At 36.4% G+C, this 17387-nt stretch overlaps 1 protein-coding gene across 3 annotated transcripts in view; it reads right to left on the bottom strand.

The window, feature by feature from the left end:
- Positions 1-17387, bottom strand: part of GRIA4 (glutamate ionotropic receptor AMPA type subunit 4) — a gene marked incomplete at both ends in the record, with an annotated part of 276963 nt that overhangs the window by 141291 nt on the left and 118285 nt on the right. For all 3 annotated transcript variants that reach the window (XM_083362410.1, XM_083362409.1, XM_083362411.1), the window contains one exon: positions 15701-15940. In XM_083362410.1, the coding sequence (XP_083218536.1) occupies positions 15701-15940 (240 nt within the window). The remainder of the gene's footprint in view (positions 1-15700; positions 15941-17387) is intronic.

Genomic DNA, 17387 nt, shown 5'->3' with positions numbered 1-17387 from the left:
TCCACAGAGAAGGCCCTTCTTCGGGGTCCTAAGTCTTCAGCGTCTTCTGGAAGTGTGTTAGAATGGTGACCAATCTAATCTCTGGGGAAATGATGTTCCAGAGATAGGGAGCCTCCACAGAGAAGGCCCTTCTTCGGGGTCCTTAAGGGATGGCACCTCCAAAATTCCTTGCCTCCTGCTCTAGTGGGTCAGGTAGATGTGACCAGATATTTATTTTGCTCCAGTGTTCATCACTTCTTTCTTACTACCATTGGAACACATTTAGCCAATGTGTAAAGATCATTATGAGCTTACTTGCTATTCCTTTTTTGCTTTTTTTTAAAAAAAAACAAATTTTATTGGTTTTCCAGTTTTATGTTTAAATAGTTGGAAAGCAGCATGGTGATTGGGTAATCAATAGTTCAATAACAAAATCTTCAGTACATATCTCAGGTTGCATCATCAAAAATTCCTTCTATTTCCCTTAACATTTGCTATATTATCTTTAAGCTAGTACATTTCTAGTTATAGCACATTCAGTTAAAACATTTATCAATATATTTTTACTTATACATATCCATGTCCTGTTTTTAAATTTTACCTAATTTTCAATTTTTAATTACAGTATTCCAATTTAACCTTTAATATCCATAGTATTTAAATTTCGGGTAACCCAAATTTCCTTTATTTCACTACATAAAAATTGTCGTATCTAAAATACACATATTACTTACTTAAATACATTCTTATTTTATTTCATAAACATTTTCTATTTCTCATCCTAGTAGCTCACCACTTATTAATAAAATATCTTTTATTGTCTCAGTCCATCTTTTATATTATAGTTCAAAACTGTATCCTAATAGTTAATTTTCATTTCCCTTATAAATCTAAATCCTAAATATTAAGCCAATTAGTCTCTTTTTTATCATTTTCTACAATATTTAAATCTATGTTCATGTTTCCCTTTATCTCAAAATCTCCCTTTAGCCCATTAATTGAGACTTTAGGCTCTTCTATCATAAATTGAAAAAACCCATTTTTTAAATCTAACTCTAGCTTTCTTTTTATGCCAAGCAGGCTTCCATACCAGTGCCTTTAAATCATCAAATAGATCTCTCTTCATTCTGGTACATGTTACCTGAATCAAAGGAGACCATCTAGTTATTAATTTTCCAAAGGAACTGGCCCATTTATAATCATTAAATTGCTGCCCTGGTAGTTCAAATCTCCATGTTTGGTTTGGTATATTTATCTTCAATTCAGTCTGGTGTTTTTCTTCCTCAGGTTTCATCTGGTTTAAATAAAAAGTCATGTCCAATGTTGTAGTTGTTTGGTTGTCTAAATTTTCAGTATGCTGTACTTGTTGATCTTTAGCACCCTCCGTCTTGGTATTGCTTTCTTCTGCTTCTATTGCTTTTTGGGTTCTAAGTTCTTTAATTGCAGTCAGGGTTTGGCTTTCAAAGTTCTCAGTAGATTGTGCTTGTTAATCTTTAAAATCCTCTGTCTTGATATTAATTTCTTCCTCTTCTATTGCTTCTTGGATTGTAAGTTCTTTAGTTAGAGTCAGGGTTTTGTTCTGTAGGTTTATGCTGGTGCCTTTGTCTTTCAGTCTGGATTTCATTATTTCAGTAGCTTCAAAAATTTTTTCAAGTATAAGCTTATAGTTAGCCGAAATTTGTTGATGATATTTCTCCATTTCTAGGATGGTTACAGATAGTCCTTTATTGGAGGCTATTTTTTAATAAGAATCAGTGAGTGTTCACCTCCACTATTCCTAAAGGGTAGTTTCACCACCCAGCTGTTTCAGCTTTTTATCTTTTAGATAATACTAAGGACAAGTCTAGGCTGTAAGTAGATCTCTCAGTCAAGAGTATTCACTTGCTGTACCAGGCTTCGCCACAAGATGTCCCTGATGGCATTTAGAGTCTTCTTCCAAATTCAAATTAGGCTTTTATCCAATTTAAATTCTTTTTCAACTTTTAACTAGTAGATAAGGTAATAGGTCCCCGTAGAAATAGGAACTTTTGGGGACCCCAAATATCAAAAGTGCAAATCCAATTGTAGTTGTTCTTTTAATTGTTTTTTTCATTGTCTTTTTATTTGTTTGTTGTTCTTTTCAGGGCTTTATTTCCCCAAGGTAGTCAAATGCCACCATTTTAAAGGGGGGAAAGAAGTTTCAAGAAGCTTTTACAGGAAAATACTTGAGATACAAAGAAGGTAAGTTCTCACCCAATTCCTCCGTGGTGCACTCATTGTGATTGGTAGTAATTTTGGCATGGATGGTAGCAGCTTTGTGATCGGCCATGTTAATGGCCAATCTTTTCTCTGTCAGTCCGAAGAGATGCCCCGAATCAAACAGAAGGGCTGCCACCCTTTTGCGATCAGTCTTGGGTCCTCTTCACACTTGTTGCCCCTCCAAGGCGACTTTCAACCCTTTTCAGGGTCCCCTGGCAAGAGAAAACCGGGCAGCAGAGAGAGCGATCACCTCGAAAATCTGCTGGCGCCGTGATTGCAAACTGGAAGCTTTTGCTTTTAACAGTTGGGATCATTGTAAAGCTGGCCATCTCACTGCTTAGCTGTAATTCCAGCTAATTTTAGAAACAAGTTAAAAAGTACAGCAAAAATCCCAGGAAAGATTCTGTTAGGGTCTCACTGCATACACTTGCTCATTGTGAGAATTGTGTTTTCCTACCCACTATTTCCTCTTTCATGAGCTACATAATCTTAAAGCAACCTGTTCTCAGCAGTACTAACTTTATAGAGAGTCCTGCTACAGTATTGCCTTAATCAATTTTTTTTGAAATCTAACAATTAGTCTCTATCATATCACCATTCCTTATATATTTATTGATACTATTCAAACTCTAATATGTTTCTGAGTCAGGGTTCACCTTGAATAAGACAAGCTTATTAATTCTGCTATTGTTTCTATTATTTTTGATTTTTATTATTGTTGTGAACCAGACTTGCATTTTTAAGATGGGCTGCGATATTAAACGAACGAACGAATGAATGAACGAACAGCTTGCTGCTTCAAGAAGCCTGCCTGACGACCTACTTTTTAATACCAATTTCTACAAATTTACTTGGAACAAAGATTAAATCATCTAGCCTGTAATTTCCTGGATTCTCTTCTCCCAATACAACATATTATATTGGTTTAACCCTAGCTTTCTTTTATGCATTGTTATTATTAATGCTGCAATATTACATCTGACTATCAGACGAATTCTAGTGGAATGAGGTGATTTGTCAATTTTTAATTTGTCAAGAAGGCATGCAGCATAACTTTCTGTCTTTTAGTTTTTGATCCAGACTTGCTGTCTCTTTTCTTTTCTCCTGCATCCCAAGCAGGCACTTTCATTTACATTTTTAAATAAAAGTCTGCTCTGGTATCTCCACACAAATGGCTGGAATCTGAAACCATTGGTAGTACAGTAATGGTCAGAGAATCAGGGTAGGAACTGGGAGACCAGCCTTAGGCACCCAGCCAGATGGGTAAGCTTGGGCCAGTCACTCTCTTTCAGCCCTAGGAAGGAAGCAGTGGCAACCAAACCATTGCCAGGAAAACTGCCAGGAATTGCCCAGACAGTTGCCAAGAGTCAATACTGACTGGAAGGTACCAAAAATAAAAAGTTTTAAACGGAAGGGGAAAAAACCTAGCCAGATTTCTCTTAAATAGCTTAGGCCTTCCTGTCTGTCCGTTGCCCCTGTTCCTCTATCAGTGTAGGTATTTCTCCTTTTCAAAGTAGGCATTCTGAAGAAAAGAAAGATATTGTAATATTTGAACTGTGAGTTTTATCCTCACTTTCAGTTCAAGCTAACTTAAGTCGCAGGAATGTGTACAGAGTATGTGGCGATATAATTAGATGGTAGATTTATACGGATATAAGAATTGGTTTGGATTTAATTTACACAATGAAACTAACTCTGCTCCATTTTTGTCAGTTTCTGTTGTACCTTTTCCATTGACCAAACAAAACATAATCGAGTGAGAAGTAGGTTTTTCTGTTTCACTAAATTAACTCAGTCAGTCTGAAGAGTTTCAATGCATAATGGCAGGTCAATATAATAAAGACTTACTACAAGACCACAGGCATTCTAAATTAAACCATAACAACAATAATAATATAATATACTACACCTTTTCCCACCAGGATTATATTTACAAATCTGCAAATGCTTTACTATACTTTGAAGACTGGTTTCAAGTAATGTCTGATGATCAGTGATGAGGTAAACTCTCTTCTGTATAGATACCGGTTGAAATATTTAACTCTCCAAATTAAGCTCAGCATATTTTTTCCATGTAGCTTTAAATGAGCATGATAAAAAGCTATCGAGAATTCACTACCAGCTTTCATGGTGCATGATACAATCACACCGATTCCATATTGCAATGCTTCACAAGCCAATTTCAGAGGTAAGTGTGGGTTTTAATATTTGAGTGATGTCATAATTTGCTTCACATTCTTGTTCCTACTGTAGTTCCTACTGTAGTGACACATTTAAGGAATGTCTCATGGAAGCTAAATTTGGCATGAATCTTATATAATTATTAACAAACCCTAAAAAGGATTGTAGTTGCGGCATATCTTGTAACCTTGAGGCATTCATGACTGCTTCTATTTTCTCTGCATATTTGCGTAGGCTTGGTGATTCAATGGTATGAGAACAATGGGTAATACTAGCTTTAAAAAAAAATCACAGATACTGTACCATGCTTAAAAGGCCATGGTCCACCTATCTCTACAGTGCTGCCTTGAGATTTTGCAGAGATTTGCTTTCTAATTTTCTCTGACAATGACATCATCTAAATAGCACTTTATTATTAGAAAAGCTTGTGGCACCAATGTGGTCCATGGTTCTCTCTGCCATGTTGCAGATCTATTTTAAAAACAAGGCTGTTAAAATGATATAAGTCCTTGTGTATATTTATGGTAAAAACAAATTTGAAATTTGCTTCCAGTTCCATCTGAAAATATACGTCTGCTAGGTAAGTTTTTCTAAATTGTCCCTGGTAAGCAAAAATATGCACTCTAGCCAAGGGCTGTTGTTTAACCTAAATTAGGGATTAAGGTAACTTCAAAATCATCAACAATATTCACAGTTCCATTGTTTTAGCTAGATTGCATCCAGCTCAGTTTCTATCTTTTGCATACAGGTAGTTCTCAAGTTATGACCACAAATGGGAGCAGAATTTTGATCGCTAAGCAAGGCAGTTGAGTCACCCCCAATGTTAGGAACCTTTTCCCCCCCACAGGTGTTAAGCAAATCACTGCAGTTAAATGAATCTGTCTTTCCCCCATTTCTTGTTAGGAGCTGTTGAGAAGGTCTCAAATGTTAATTCCATAACCCCAGGATTAAGCAACCATCAAATATACATGATGGAGGGGATGCCGCAACTGGTACAAGGACCAGTCATAAGTCACCCTTTTTCAGTTCCACTGTAACTTTGACTGGTCATTAAATGAGGAGTTGAAAGTCAAGGACTACCTCTATTACAAAATGATTAGATGTTCTTTGTAAATAAATTTTATGAAATTTGGCATTTGTGGTATTTTCTCATAATAGGCAGACCATAATCAAATCCAGCTTAATTTCACTAGCTTTAATGACAGAAACTGTGCCCAGATTGCTGATGGACGTCCAAATCAGTGAACCTCCTCGAACAATCATAATACCAGAGTGCTGATTCACCTTTTTTACAATGTATGAGTCCACATACTTTACTGGTTATTTTATTTCACATTATTACAACAGGAATTGCTTCTGTTTAGTGTAGCTTTTTCCCCCCTTCTGCACCATTTCTGGCTTTAAGTGCCTCTGAAATGCTATTTAAATTTGTTCTGTGATATAATTGATACAACAGAACTGGTGTTCAATTGCAATGATGTGGTTTTATACCATTATCTTCTGTGAAAGCCATATTTCTGTTTCCAGGCAACTTTTATCTTCTGCTTTTGATATTCTTAAGCATGTTTAATATTTCATATTTCTAGTGTTTTAGCAATCTGCACTCAGAATTGTTGTATGCCTTTTCAAAGTCTTATTTGCTTTCTATGTGGTCCACTTTCCTTGTTGTGTTTTTTTTACCAAACTATGTCTTATCTTGAGAAGGACACTCTTTTTGAATCAATAATTTCCTCATTGGAATGGCATTTTTTTCATCCTGTCTATGAACCCCACAAGCTGGTGTATAGCTTTAATGTAATTTTGCTAGGTTTCTATTAATGAGTTTTTAAGTGCAGATCTGTGTAGATCTCCAAAAGGTTATTTCACTTCATTTGAGTAAAACTTTCCTCAGGGCTGCTTCCTTGAGCCTGAAACATCCTCACTTCTAAGAATGAAGACAACAAAGCAACTACTTTGCTTCAATACACATTTTCCCATAGCGTCCTCCAGCCCTTGCCATAGCCAGAAAAAGCATCTAAAACATTACAAGAGGCTGCAAAGTGATGAAAGATGCAATCCTGAGGCAGACTCCATTTCTTCTTCCACAAAACAAAGGCAACCTAAAACCTCCACAAACAACCTTCATGAATAACATCAAGCACATTCACAAAGGCTTCAGCATCTTGAATCTTCTTTTACCTCCCTCCCCTTTAAACCTGTTCTCTTTTGAAGTCAATTGATTTTGCTCTGATTGTTGCTGGCAATTTCCCATTTATGCACATATTCAGCTGGAGACAACATGGATGCAATTTGCAAATGGCATCACAGCATTTACCTAACCAGGACCTGAGGTGATCTCATCTCTATAATTTACCTCTCTTACAGGAAATCTCAGATGACATTCACTTATCCCATTCTGAAAAAATACTGATTGTATGGAGTACATTTATTGCTGAACAAGATTCTGATGCATTTTCCCAGGACCTTGTATTCATTCTATTTGTGCATTTATGATTGAGGAATAGTCTTTTGTAGTTTCACTTTGCACTACTGATTCACTTTGCACTACTGTCAGCCCTTCAAAGTAGACCATGTCAGAAACAGACTCCACAAGTAGCCCTAGAACTTTATTAAAGGATATAATAACAGAATCTTGAAAGCCTGACAGAAATTCTCTCTCTCCCTTCTCACCCCAAAAGCAAGCCAGGAAAACCTTGTTTCTTATTCCCTGCTATCTTCCAGGGATAAACTGGTTTTTACATAATGGTTGCTGAAAATTTTTCTAGGCTGTCTCCCTATTGCTACACAAAAGCAGAAAACAAATTGTTTCTGGTCCATGATTTGATATTTAGACTTTTTCCATACACATTAATGACTAATACAGAAGGCAGTGAATGAAATCTTATATGGAAGCTTTCATTTAGGGCAAGAGTGGGCTGATTTGACATGAGAACACATGAAGAAAAGTGTTATGTAGGCTTAGCTACAGGAGTTAAAAAAGTAAATGCACAAGTTCCTGCCAAAAATCAGAAGAGAAGAGCAAATTTTGGCTCCACTAATATGCTTCATCCAAAATTCACCCACATTTCATCACTACAGATAGTCCTTGACTTATAACCATTCATTTAGCAACTATTCACAGTTACAACGGCACTGAAAAAGGCGACTTACAACCAGTTCTCACATTTATGACCATTGTAGCATCCCCATGGTTATCAAAATTTAGTCTCTTGGCAATGGGCATGAATTTACAACAGTTGCCATATGTTGGGGGTCATGTAATTGCCATTTGCAATATTTCCAGCTTTTTACCAACAAGCTTAGTCAAAGGGGGAGGCTGGACTCACTTAATGACCATGTGATTCATTTAACAATTGCAATGATTTGCTTAACAACTATGACAAAAAATGTTGTAAATTGAGGTTGTCTCACCTAACAATTGCCTTGCTTAGCCACATAAATTTTATTTTATAGTTGTAAGTTGAGGACTGTCTGAAGCCCATCACAGTGGCTCTCATTATCCACACAGTCAAGGGCAGCCTTTGAATCCTAAAATGTTGCCAGCTGTCAGTATAGAACAGGGGTAGGCAACCTTGGCTCTTTTATGACTCGTGGACTTCAACTCCCAGAATTCCTGAGCTTTCAATTTAGAAGCATTCCTCAGAGTGGGAACCTCCATTTGCTTAGGTTACTCAATCAAAGATCCTGCACAGTGGTAGTTAAATATTTATAATAATAGATTATTTTTAGCTCCCAACCAATTTTGGTACCAGTGCTTTACAAAATTATTATGCATGCATATAGTACTTTCACAGATATAAATACTTACATAGTGATGATCTTATTTTTCTCCAAAATCTAATTTATGAAAAGATCCTGAATGAAAAGGATTAAACTCACAACCTTTTGGAAGGATTTTCCACAGTACAAATTGTAAAGAGAATCCATGTTATAGTATCACTGACAATGTAGCAAATTCCTATAATTTGTATGCTTTTTTCACTTATTTTTGATCTAGCAGGTGCACAACTTCATCAACACAATATATTAAAATAACAACAACCTTCTACCTGCTCCAATATTATTTTACTCTAACATTGCAGAGTTTTTTGGAATTGGATTTTGTTTCATCCCATACAGACAAATTCTCTGAATTGATTCCTGTTGGAATCCTATGTAATAGATCTAGATTTTATCATCTAGAAAGCATTAATTAACCTCCCTGCCCAAATCACACCCTGAAATACAAAACAGTGCAAAGATTGAGCTCTCAGAGTTTATTAGTCTCTCACAGCAATTCCACTGTATTTGTGTTTTAATACTTCACAGATGTATTAAAGAGGCAGAAATTCATTTTGTGTTTCTCATATACAAACACCACAACATACATCAGCAGCTTTCTTCTTTCAGCTTCAACAAAGACCAAGTCCCAAAACCCACACTGTTTAGATTAGAGAAGGTGACTTCAGCCCACTACCCCTGCCACTCATATCTTATCAAGATTTTAAGTAGGAGGCTAATATGTCATGAAAGCAAGCTGTCAAGAATAAAGTGAAATCCTCTGGTATAGCTTTTGGGATCTGAATCACAGAGAGAAGGGAGAGCCCAAGAAGTGACAGGCTTTTGAGGACATGATCTCTCACGAAATTTATCCTTATTGACTTTTTGCCCTCAGATGATTTTGGCCTTCCTCAACTCTGGTGAAATTTGTGGAGATTAATTGTAGATTAATTTGACCGCCTGTGCGTAGAGGAATGTGAGATCATTGCAGGAATGCTAATTCAGCTTTTGTCTTTGAAAGCCTATGCCTTCTTTTTTCTAAACCACTTTTGTTGTGGTTGTTGTTTCAACAAAATGCGTGCCTTGTACCTTATAAAAGCTTTGGGCATTTGTCTATAGTGTACAGAGAATGCTTCTCAAAAGACAAGTTAATTTTTTTTCCTGAACTAGAAACTCAGTTTGGAGCCCAATTGGCACATGCATTTGTTTTACATTCAATGTTTACTTGGCATAATTGCCAGTCCCTGGCAGCTACTACTGTGCCTGTCTTTGTCTTCCATGACTGTGGGTTCCAGCACTGAAGCCAACACCTGTGGCCGCATAAAAGGCTAAGTACAGCAGCTGCCGGACTCAGATGTCCATGGAGAAATAAAATTCTAAAGCATACGAGTGTGGATGTGTAGCTGGCTTCCTCCTTTCATCCTTTTCAAAGCTTCCTTGGATGCCTGAAATGCAGGATCCTCATTTATCAACTGTCTGTCAACCAGTGTGACTGACCTGAGGTTTTAGGAGTGGCCTTGAATACCCTCATTTAACTAATGCTGCCTACGTGATGCCAATCTGGTACCTCTGAGGTAACTTCCTGGAAATGGGTGGCTTTAAGAGATATCCTATTGTGTTGTCCCAAAGGTGCTTTTTCCAGTCAACTGGACTTTCTTTTTCTTTTTTCCCTTTGAAAACATTTTGCTTTTCATTCAAAAAGCTTCTTCAGTTTTGGATAAGAAGCATAACATTTTCAAAGGGAAAAAAAAAACAAGCACCTTTGGGACAACCATGACCGGGATGATTGAAAATCTCCATAGAGATGTAAGATCATGAAGCTGAATCTTGCTATACTCCAACATCGCTAAGGAGGTATATCTGAGATACTGATCTGGCAGCAATGTTTGTTGCACGTTCTAAGACACTTTCTTATCGAGCTTAAATTTACAATGAAAACCACACACCATAAGATGTGTGAAAGCTGCTGTTTTATATGAACAAAATGCAATTTCCATAAAGCGATGTTCAATCCCTATTACCTGCTTCGTACAGATTGATATCCTACTCACATTAAAAAGCACAGACAGCAGTGCAGTTCTGAATTGCTTCTGTTTACCTCATGTACAATTGGTGCAATGTGCAGAGGTAAAGGAAACTTTTCCCTAAAATCAAAACCTATCAGCTGCAAACCCTGCTGATCAGTCAGGAAACATACCTATAAAAGCAATGATCCTGTTTTAACTTCAGAATCATAAAATAGCATTAGCAATAGCACTTAGACTTATATATTGCCCCATAGTGCTTTACACACTCTCTGAGCAGTTTACAAATGTCAGTATATTTCCCCCAACAATCTGGACCCTCATTTTATCTTGGAAGAATGCAAGGCTGAGTCAACCTCAAGCACTGTCAGGATTGAACTCCAGACTATGGGCAGAGTTAGCCTGCAATAGAGCAATCCAACCACTGTGCCACCAGGGTTTAAATACATTCAGTACAAATAAAGAAAAAAAAAACCTTTAATTTTGCTATATTTCTGATCTTAATATCCAACATAAATTTAGCAAGATTATTTACATGTAAAATTCACATGTAACTTTGAAAACAGCTAACATGAGTGAATTGCGTATCTTTGTTTCTAAATGCTGTAAATATGGCATGCTTAACTGTGGTGACAGAATCTCAGCAAGTGACAGACAATTAATTAGACAAAATAACTGAGTGCCGAATGCAATGCGGATGGAGACCTTCAAGAATTATAGAGCTAGATACAATCTAGGAAGCTGGAAAACACTGCAATGTTCTATTACCGAGAAAATTGGTAGTGGCAACAATGTACAAGTTATCCTTGATTTATGATTGGTTGCAACCATTTGAAGTTACAAAGGACCTATTTTTTTTGGGGGGGGTACCTGACCCAGATTCAAAGTTCTGATGGTTGTTCCCATGCAGTCACATCTCCACACTTTGGGCATTCATCCTGCATAAATTTATGGCTGTTTGCAGCATTCCATGGTCAGATGACCATGTTTAACAAGGATATTGTCAAAACTTGGCATTTACTTCCAGTTTTCAGCAAAACTGGCCCATAGCAAACCATGGGCTCACTTAACAATCACACAAAATAGGTTGACTTCCGGTGGCGACGCGACGTCGAAAGACAGCCGTTTTCGGGCTGCCCGCTCCGCAGCTGTGTTTTTCCATCGTAAACAGCGTCTATCAGCTGTTTAGATGGATTTGAAGCCCCCTCCTCTGGAGAAGAGGAGGGGGTGAGGCCCCAGGTAGGGGTTGAGCTCTCTGGGGTTGAGCTCTCTGGGGCCGCCTGAGCTGAGAGCTTGGGCGGCTGAAGGATGAGCCCCCCTGAAGCCTGGGTTGCTCGGAACTGCGCAGCGCCTCTGCTCTGGGATTCTTGGAGCAGAGCCAGGCGTTAGCAACCACCCCTGCCAAAAGGAAATACTTTTGATTATCAAGATGCAGGCAGAGCGGTACAGGAGGTCAAGGTGAAGTGGACTCTTTATTTTTACTCTCTAGCTCAATGGATTTTATAGCTTTAAAGTGAAAGTGCGTAATAAGTGAAAGTGGGGGAAGATGGCGGCTAAAACTTCTAAAGCTCTTCGGAATGCGGGGTCTTCCCTGGTGCAAGAGACCTCACTGCAAGCTTTGCTTCCTCCTGCATCTCCTCCGGTATTGACACTTAAGGATTTACAAGACGCTCTTGGAAAGCACGCACAACTGATGTCTGATATGATGGATGAAAAGTTGAAAAAGCTGGAGGAGAAATTGGAGGAGAAAATGGAGGAGAAAATGGAGAAATTGGAGAAGAAGATGGAAGAGAAGCTGAGAGCAATGAGGGTGGACATCTTGTCTAAGGTTGTATCCGTAGCTGAATGTGTGCAACAGCTGGATGTAAAAGTGGAGGATCTCAGTCAAAAGAACTCTATATTAGAAGCAAAGGTATTAGAAAATGAAAATATAAGGGATAAAATGGATGAAGAATTGAGCCGTGTTCAGTATAATCAGATGCAGAATGCTATTAGAATTGGGGGTTTAAAGGAGAATGGTAAAGAAGATTTAAAGCAGCTGATTTCTGAGGCTCTGGAAGGGGTACTGGGCCAGTCAGCATCTGAAATTGAGGGAAATATGGACAAAGTTTTTCGTGTAAATTCATGGATTGCAAGACAGAGGAAGTTACCCAGAGATGTGGTGGTCTATTTTACAAAGAGAGTAATTAGAGATGAAGTCATTCAAGCTGCTTATGATACTAATTTGGTAGTGGATGAGCAAGAAGTTTTGGTTTTAAAAGAGATTCCTCCGAAGATCCTAAGGAGAAGGAAAGATTTCGCATTTCTAGTACAGGAACTTAAGAAATGTGATATTAAGTTCAGATGGGAGATTCCAGTTGGGTTGGTGACAACGCACGAAGGTAAAAGACATCGTTTGGTTACTGTGGCTCAGGCACGTGATTTTTATAGTAATGTGTTAAAAGCAACCCCCCTATCATTTTTGGAAGCTGCAAAAGGACACGGTGTGGGAAAGTTTCAAGATGTTGCAGACAGACAGACAGAGGACAATGGTGGTGGAGGGGATCAAGCTACAGTCTCATCGGTTGCTGCAGGAGGCCAGAAGATGACGCGTGCCGCCCTAAGAAGAGCGAGACGAGAGCAAGAGCAAGACCAGCGGAAAGTTATGGAATCTTCAAAGTGTGCTTACAATGAAGATGTAGGAGGAGAGCGGTCTAAAGAAGTTTTGGGGGTCATGACAGAGGTGCTCCAAAAGTTTTGGGGCATTAAGATTGCTGATTAAATTTTTAGATTAGAATGTCAATGGAGTAAAATTATTATAGAGGAGAAAGAAAGTTTTTTTTTCTTTTTTTTAATATTTTATATAATTTAAGATTGATGTTATTTGCTTGCTAGAAAAGTATATTAGGGTTACGGACTTAAAGTATGTGTTGAACTAAGAGTGGGTATGTAAGCACCTAATTAATAACAAGTTGTCTTAGAGATTGCTTAAAAATTTTTTTTTTATATATACTCTTTTTATTTGAACTTTTATTTGAACTTAAGGATGATTTGGAACTGTGAGACATTTGGCGTGATACACGCAAGAACTATTTTAGATTATAGTTTAGTTTGGTTGGAGATTATTAAGATTAACAGAGATAAGCGCTTTTGGTGCGTAACTGAGAATTTGTTTGGAAATTAGAGAAAGGTGGGAGAATGCAAATAGCAGGTGAAAGTTTTTTTTTCTTTTCCCTTTTTTTTGAAATTAATATGAATAAGGACTGGGATTAAGAAAATTTATTTTGAGTAAAGATCTTTTTTTGTTTTCCTCTTTTTCTTCTCTACTTTATTTGTAATATTAATATTGTTTGTATTCATTTTATATGAGCTAGAGAGAGATAGAATTTATACTTTATTGTTGATAATATAGGGGTGTTTATGTTTGTTTTTTGATTTTATGCCCTGTATTTAGCTCTGGGAAGTCGGGGGGGGGGGAGGAGGGAGTGGGGGAGAGGGATAGGGGTGGGGGAGAGGGGATTAAAGTCAAAATGTATTGTAAAACTTTTTAAATAAAAAAAAATAGGTTGTAAAACCATCATGGTTACAACTATGATGGGCAGGCTAAACCTGTGATTTAACTTGAGGACTACCTGTACTTACCAGTTAAATACAATGAGATAATTATACACTCAAATTTCAGTTTGAAAATCAAGAAGAAAGCTCGGTTTTCAAACTGAAACTTTGGGATGGGGCAAGATATTAATGGACTGTTCTTTGTTTCTGACTGTTTCAGTTTAGATTATATTTAGCTGAAAAACACATTTAGTTTGCAACTGAGAAAGTGATTTTTGGGTAGTGATTTGAGGGTGCTTTATGGTCTAAAGGTAAAGAGACAGAGGGTAAGAAGTATGTAAGCCTACTATAAAAATTGCTTCATGAAGTTAATTGGCTAGTTAGAGAGGCACACCATTCCAAAGCAGTTTTTCAAGTTATCTTCAATATTATATCCAAGAAATACTATCTCTTCTTTTAAAAAGAGATGTTAGCTCCATGACTAGTACTACTGTATTACTACTAGTATCTACTTCAGAGAATTGAGGGATTAATTTGAGTTGTTTTTTGAAAGAGTTTCTGGAAAGTGAGAAAAGAGGAAAATAAAATCAAATGATGCTAGTTTGAAATTTTTGTTTTGTCACACATTTATCTCATCAAATATGTTTATCATTTTGATCCTTGGCAAGAAAGATGGTGATATCAAGTGGTTAACTTGTAAATTAGGAAGAGTTTTTATTTCTTTCAGGCTATAGACTAGCTGAGCAACCATTCTGGAATTTTTCTTATTAATACATAAAAGTTGTATCAATCTCCATCTCAAAAATGTATTCATAATATTCCAAGTTTTTTGTATAGCTTCTTGAAGAATTGTTTACAAAACATATTTTAGGCTAGAAAATTCTTAAACTGCCTGTGGTATGCTGTCACATATTTCAAAATGGTGAGCCTGTAATTTATCTTTGCAATTTAAACAAGAAAGGGGGAGTTTGTAATTTTTTAAGGAAACTATCACTGTTGGTTTATTTTTCTGTCTTATTTTCTATATTCTGCTCATCCAAAACAAATTGCAAAGCAGAAACAGAAAACTTTAACAAAGCTCCAAAGCTTTTTTTACCTGAGCATTTTAATAACACAAAAAGAACTAAATAAAATAGCACAATGTAAGAACTAATTTTATATAGAGCTGCACAAAATTACCAGTACAATAAATCATACAAAGAAAGATTACTAATTAAATGACAATTTTAAAAAGAAAGAGAAAACTTGAGTACATGTGTCCATTTTTGTAGCAACGCAGCAAAAATAAAGTAGAATCTCAAATACTTCTGACTATCTCCTACGGTGTAATCCAGATCAGCAATTTTATATATTTTCGTGGTTGGATTTCCCTGCTTGAGAATAGTCCTAAAATGGTTAAGGAGAATTAATCTTAAATATCAAATGTTTTCAATGTCCAGTCACCATGAATATAGTAAGATAAGGTGCAATAGCAGTATTAAAAATACTGCTATTAAAACATTCCCTTTTATCTTGGAACTCTCATTTTTTTCAGCTATTTTTCTGACTTTTCATCTTCAGGAAAATTAAACCTTTAAAAACTTAGAGTCAATTGACTGAAGCGGTTTATAAATTCATAAATAAATAAAGCCCGCTGCAAAATGAAAACTTATTAAATCACTCAGATTTAGTGGATGAACAGCTGTAGTAGATGAACAGTGGACACTGAGATGGGCAGCATATATACTTAATAAATAATAAACATGAAAGAAAAGCTCTTTGGGGGTCTCTTCTTTCTAAGGCACGTAGTCAAGAACAGGAATTGAATTCAAAGCACTAAAAGCTGATTACCAACTGGTACTAGAAAAGGGTCAGTGGAATTCATGTGGGCTGGACTAGCGATTCCAAACTGATGACATATTTGATCCCCACACCCGGGCTTGGCCTGCTCATCTCATGGCTACATCTCTCCATAGGTGAGTGTTATAAAGGGGAACACTACTTACCCCTATCCGTGTCATAAAGGAAGACAAAGCGATTCCATTTATAATGGCCCAGCAAACTTAGCAGCGCTCCTTGTAAGGAAGGCCTCAGTTGCAGCACAAACTGGCTTTCACCCTCTGTGGGGAAACTGGGTGTGATGAGGGAGATGTGCAAGGCGCTGCAGAATGAGGTCAAGGTGTGTACTGATCTTTTATCGTACAGTCCAAAAATAGCAAAAACTCCTCGTGAGTACTGGGAGCAGACTGAAAGGAAACATAAAACATATAATTAAAACAACATAGAAACAATAAGCAACATTTATGGTTCCAATCTAAACTTTAAGGATAGGGATCCTATCTTGCTGATGATATCTAGATTTAGATCTAGATCCAGACTATACGGAAAATGCTTCCTTCATGTGCCTTAATCACATAATAATATGGAACGTTGTTGCTTTCTTCATGAAGATACACATCATCAATCAAAATAAATTCTTATTATATACTTTAATTATTTGGTTTGCTTTCTGTGAATAATTACAGAAGACTTTGATTCAGGATAAACCCTTCAGATGATAGCTGAAATTTATAATGCATTTTATATCAACTGAATGTTAAAATTAAATTAGCCGTAAATTAGCTTTAGTGAAGAAATTCTATTTTTTACACTTAACTTGAACATCATAGCACAATTAGCAAATCATCCAGTAATTACTGATGTTCTACAATAAGATTTTAAAATATCTTTACTTGAAATATAGAAGAATATGAAAAGCTAAACTCCAGAGAATCAGGTAGACCTGATAATGTAATCTACGGTGTCTTTATCAAGTTCATGTTCATTCCATTCCTAAGAAGACCTGGTAAATTTCATTGTTAACAAAGCCAGCACTGGTGTTCTTAATATTTTTCTTCACATTTCATATATTAAAGTAGCATCAACTGGAAAACATGTTTAACAAATTTTTCACAAATTCAGAAGATAAGCAATTCTAGTATCTTCTGGAAATTTAAGGTTTGTTTTTAATGCACCACTTGTCTATAAATTTGGATAACTATAATAAAAATGAGTAGCAAATACACGAGTAGATAAAGATAACCATCGTAACACAAGTCCTGTGGTCACATTATCTCTTTTGGCACCTAACAAGTCCTACAAGATTATTTTAATGACATCATCATTTGTATGTCTAAAAATATTATAGATCCATGGTACCCTATAAAGTAAAATGGTGAAGGGATGAAACTTCATATTTTACTTGGTCTACTAGTGCAAAAAACAAACAGACAGACAGACAAGCAGGTATTTCAAGAGGGTGATAAAATAACTAGAAGGTTTGTGGAAGAAGAGAGAATGACTAGAACATTTTCTCTTGCTCCTATTCCCCCACTTTCGGAAAAAAAAACTAATCCAAAAGATATCGTACCATGTAGAGATTTTTTTTTGTATTTGAATCCCAATATCTTTTTATTGTGCTTTTATATGGAAATACACACAAATGAAAAATATCTAAAACATAGTAACAAACAGGAAAATGAGAAATAAAAAACAGCAGTAACTAGTATACATTTACACTTAAAAGTCATTCAGTCCAATTTTCATATACCTCATCAAAGATTGACTACTGACTGATTAATCTGTTTTGATAAATTGGTAAATTCTACATTTTTGGATTATAATTCAAGAGTATTATATTGGTATCCACAACAA

This window comes from Vipera ursinii (assembly GCF_947247035.1).
Source record: "Vipera ursinii genome assembly, chromosome: 4".
NCBI lineage: Eukaryota > Metazoa > Chordata > Lepidosauria > Squamata > Viperidae > Vipera > Vipera ursinii.
The sequence above is the reverse complement of the archived record's forward strand: the minus strand, read 5'-3'. Positions and strand labels throughout refer to the sequence as shown.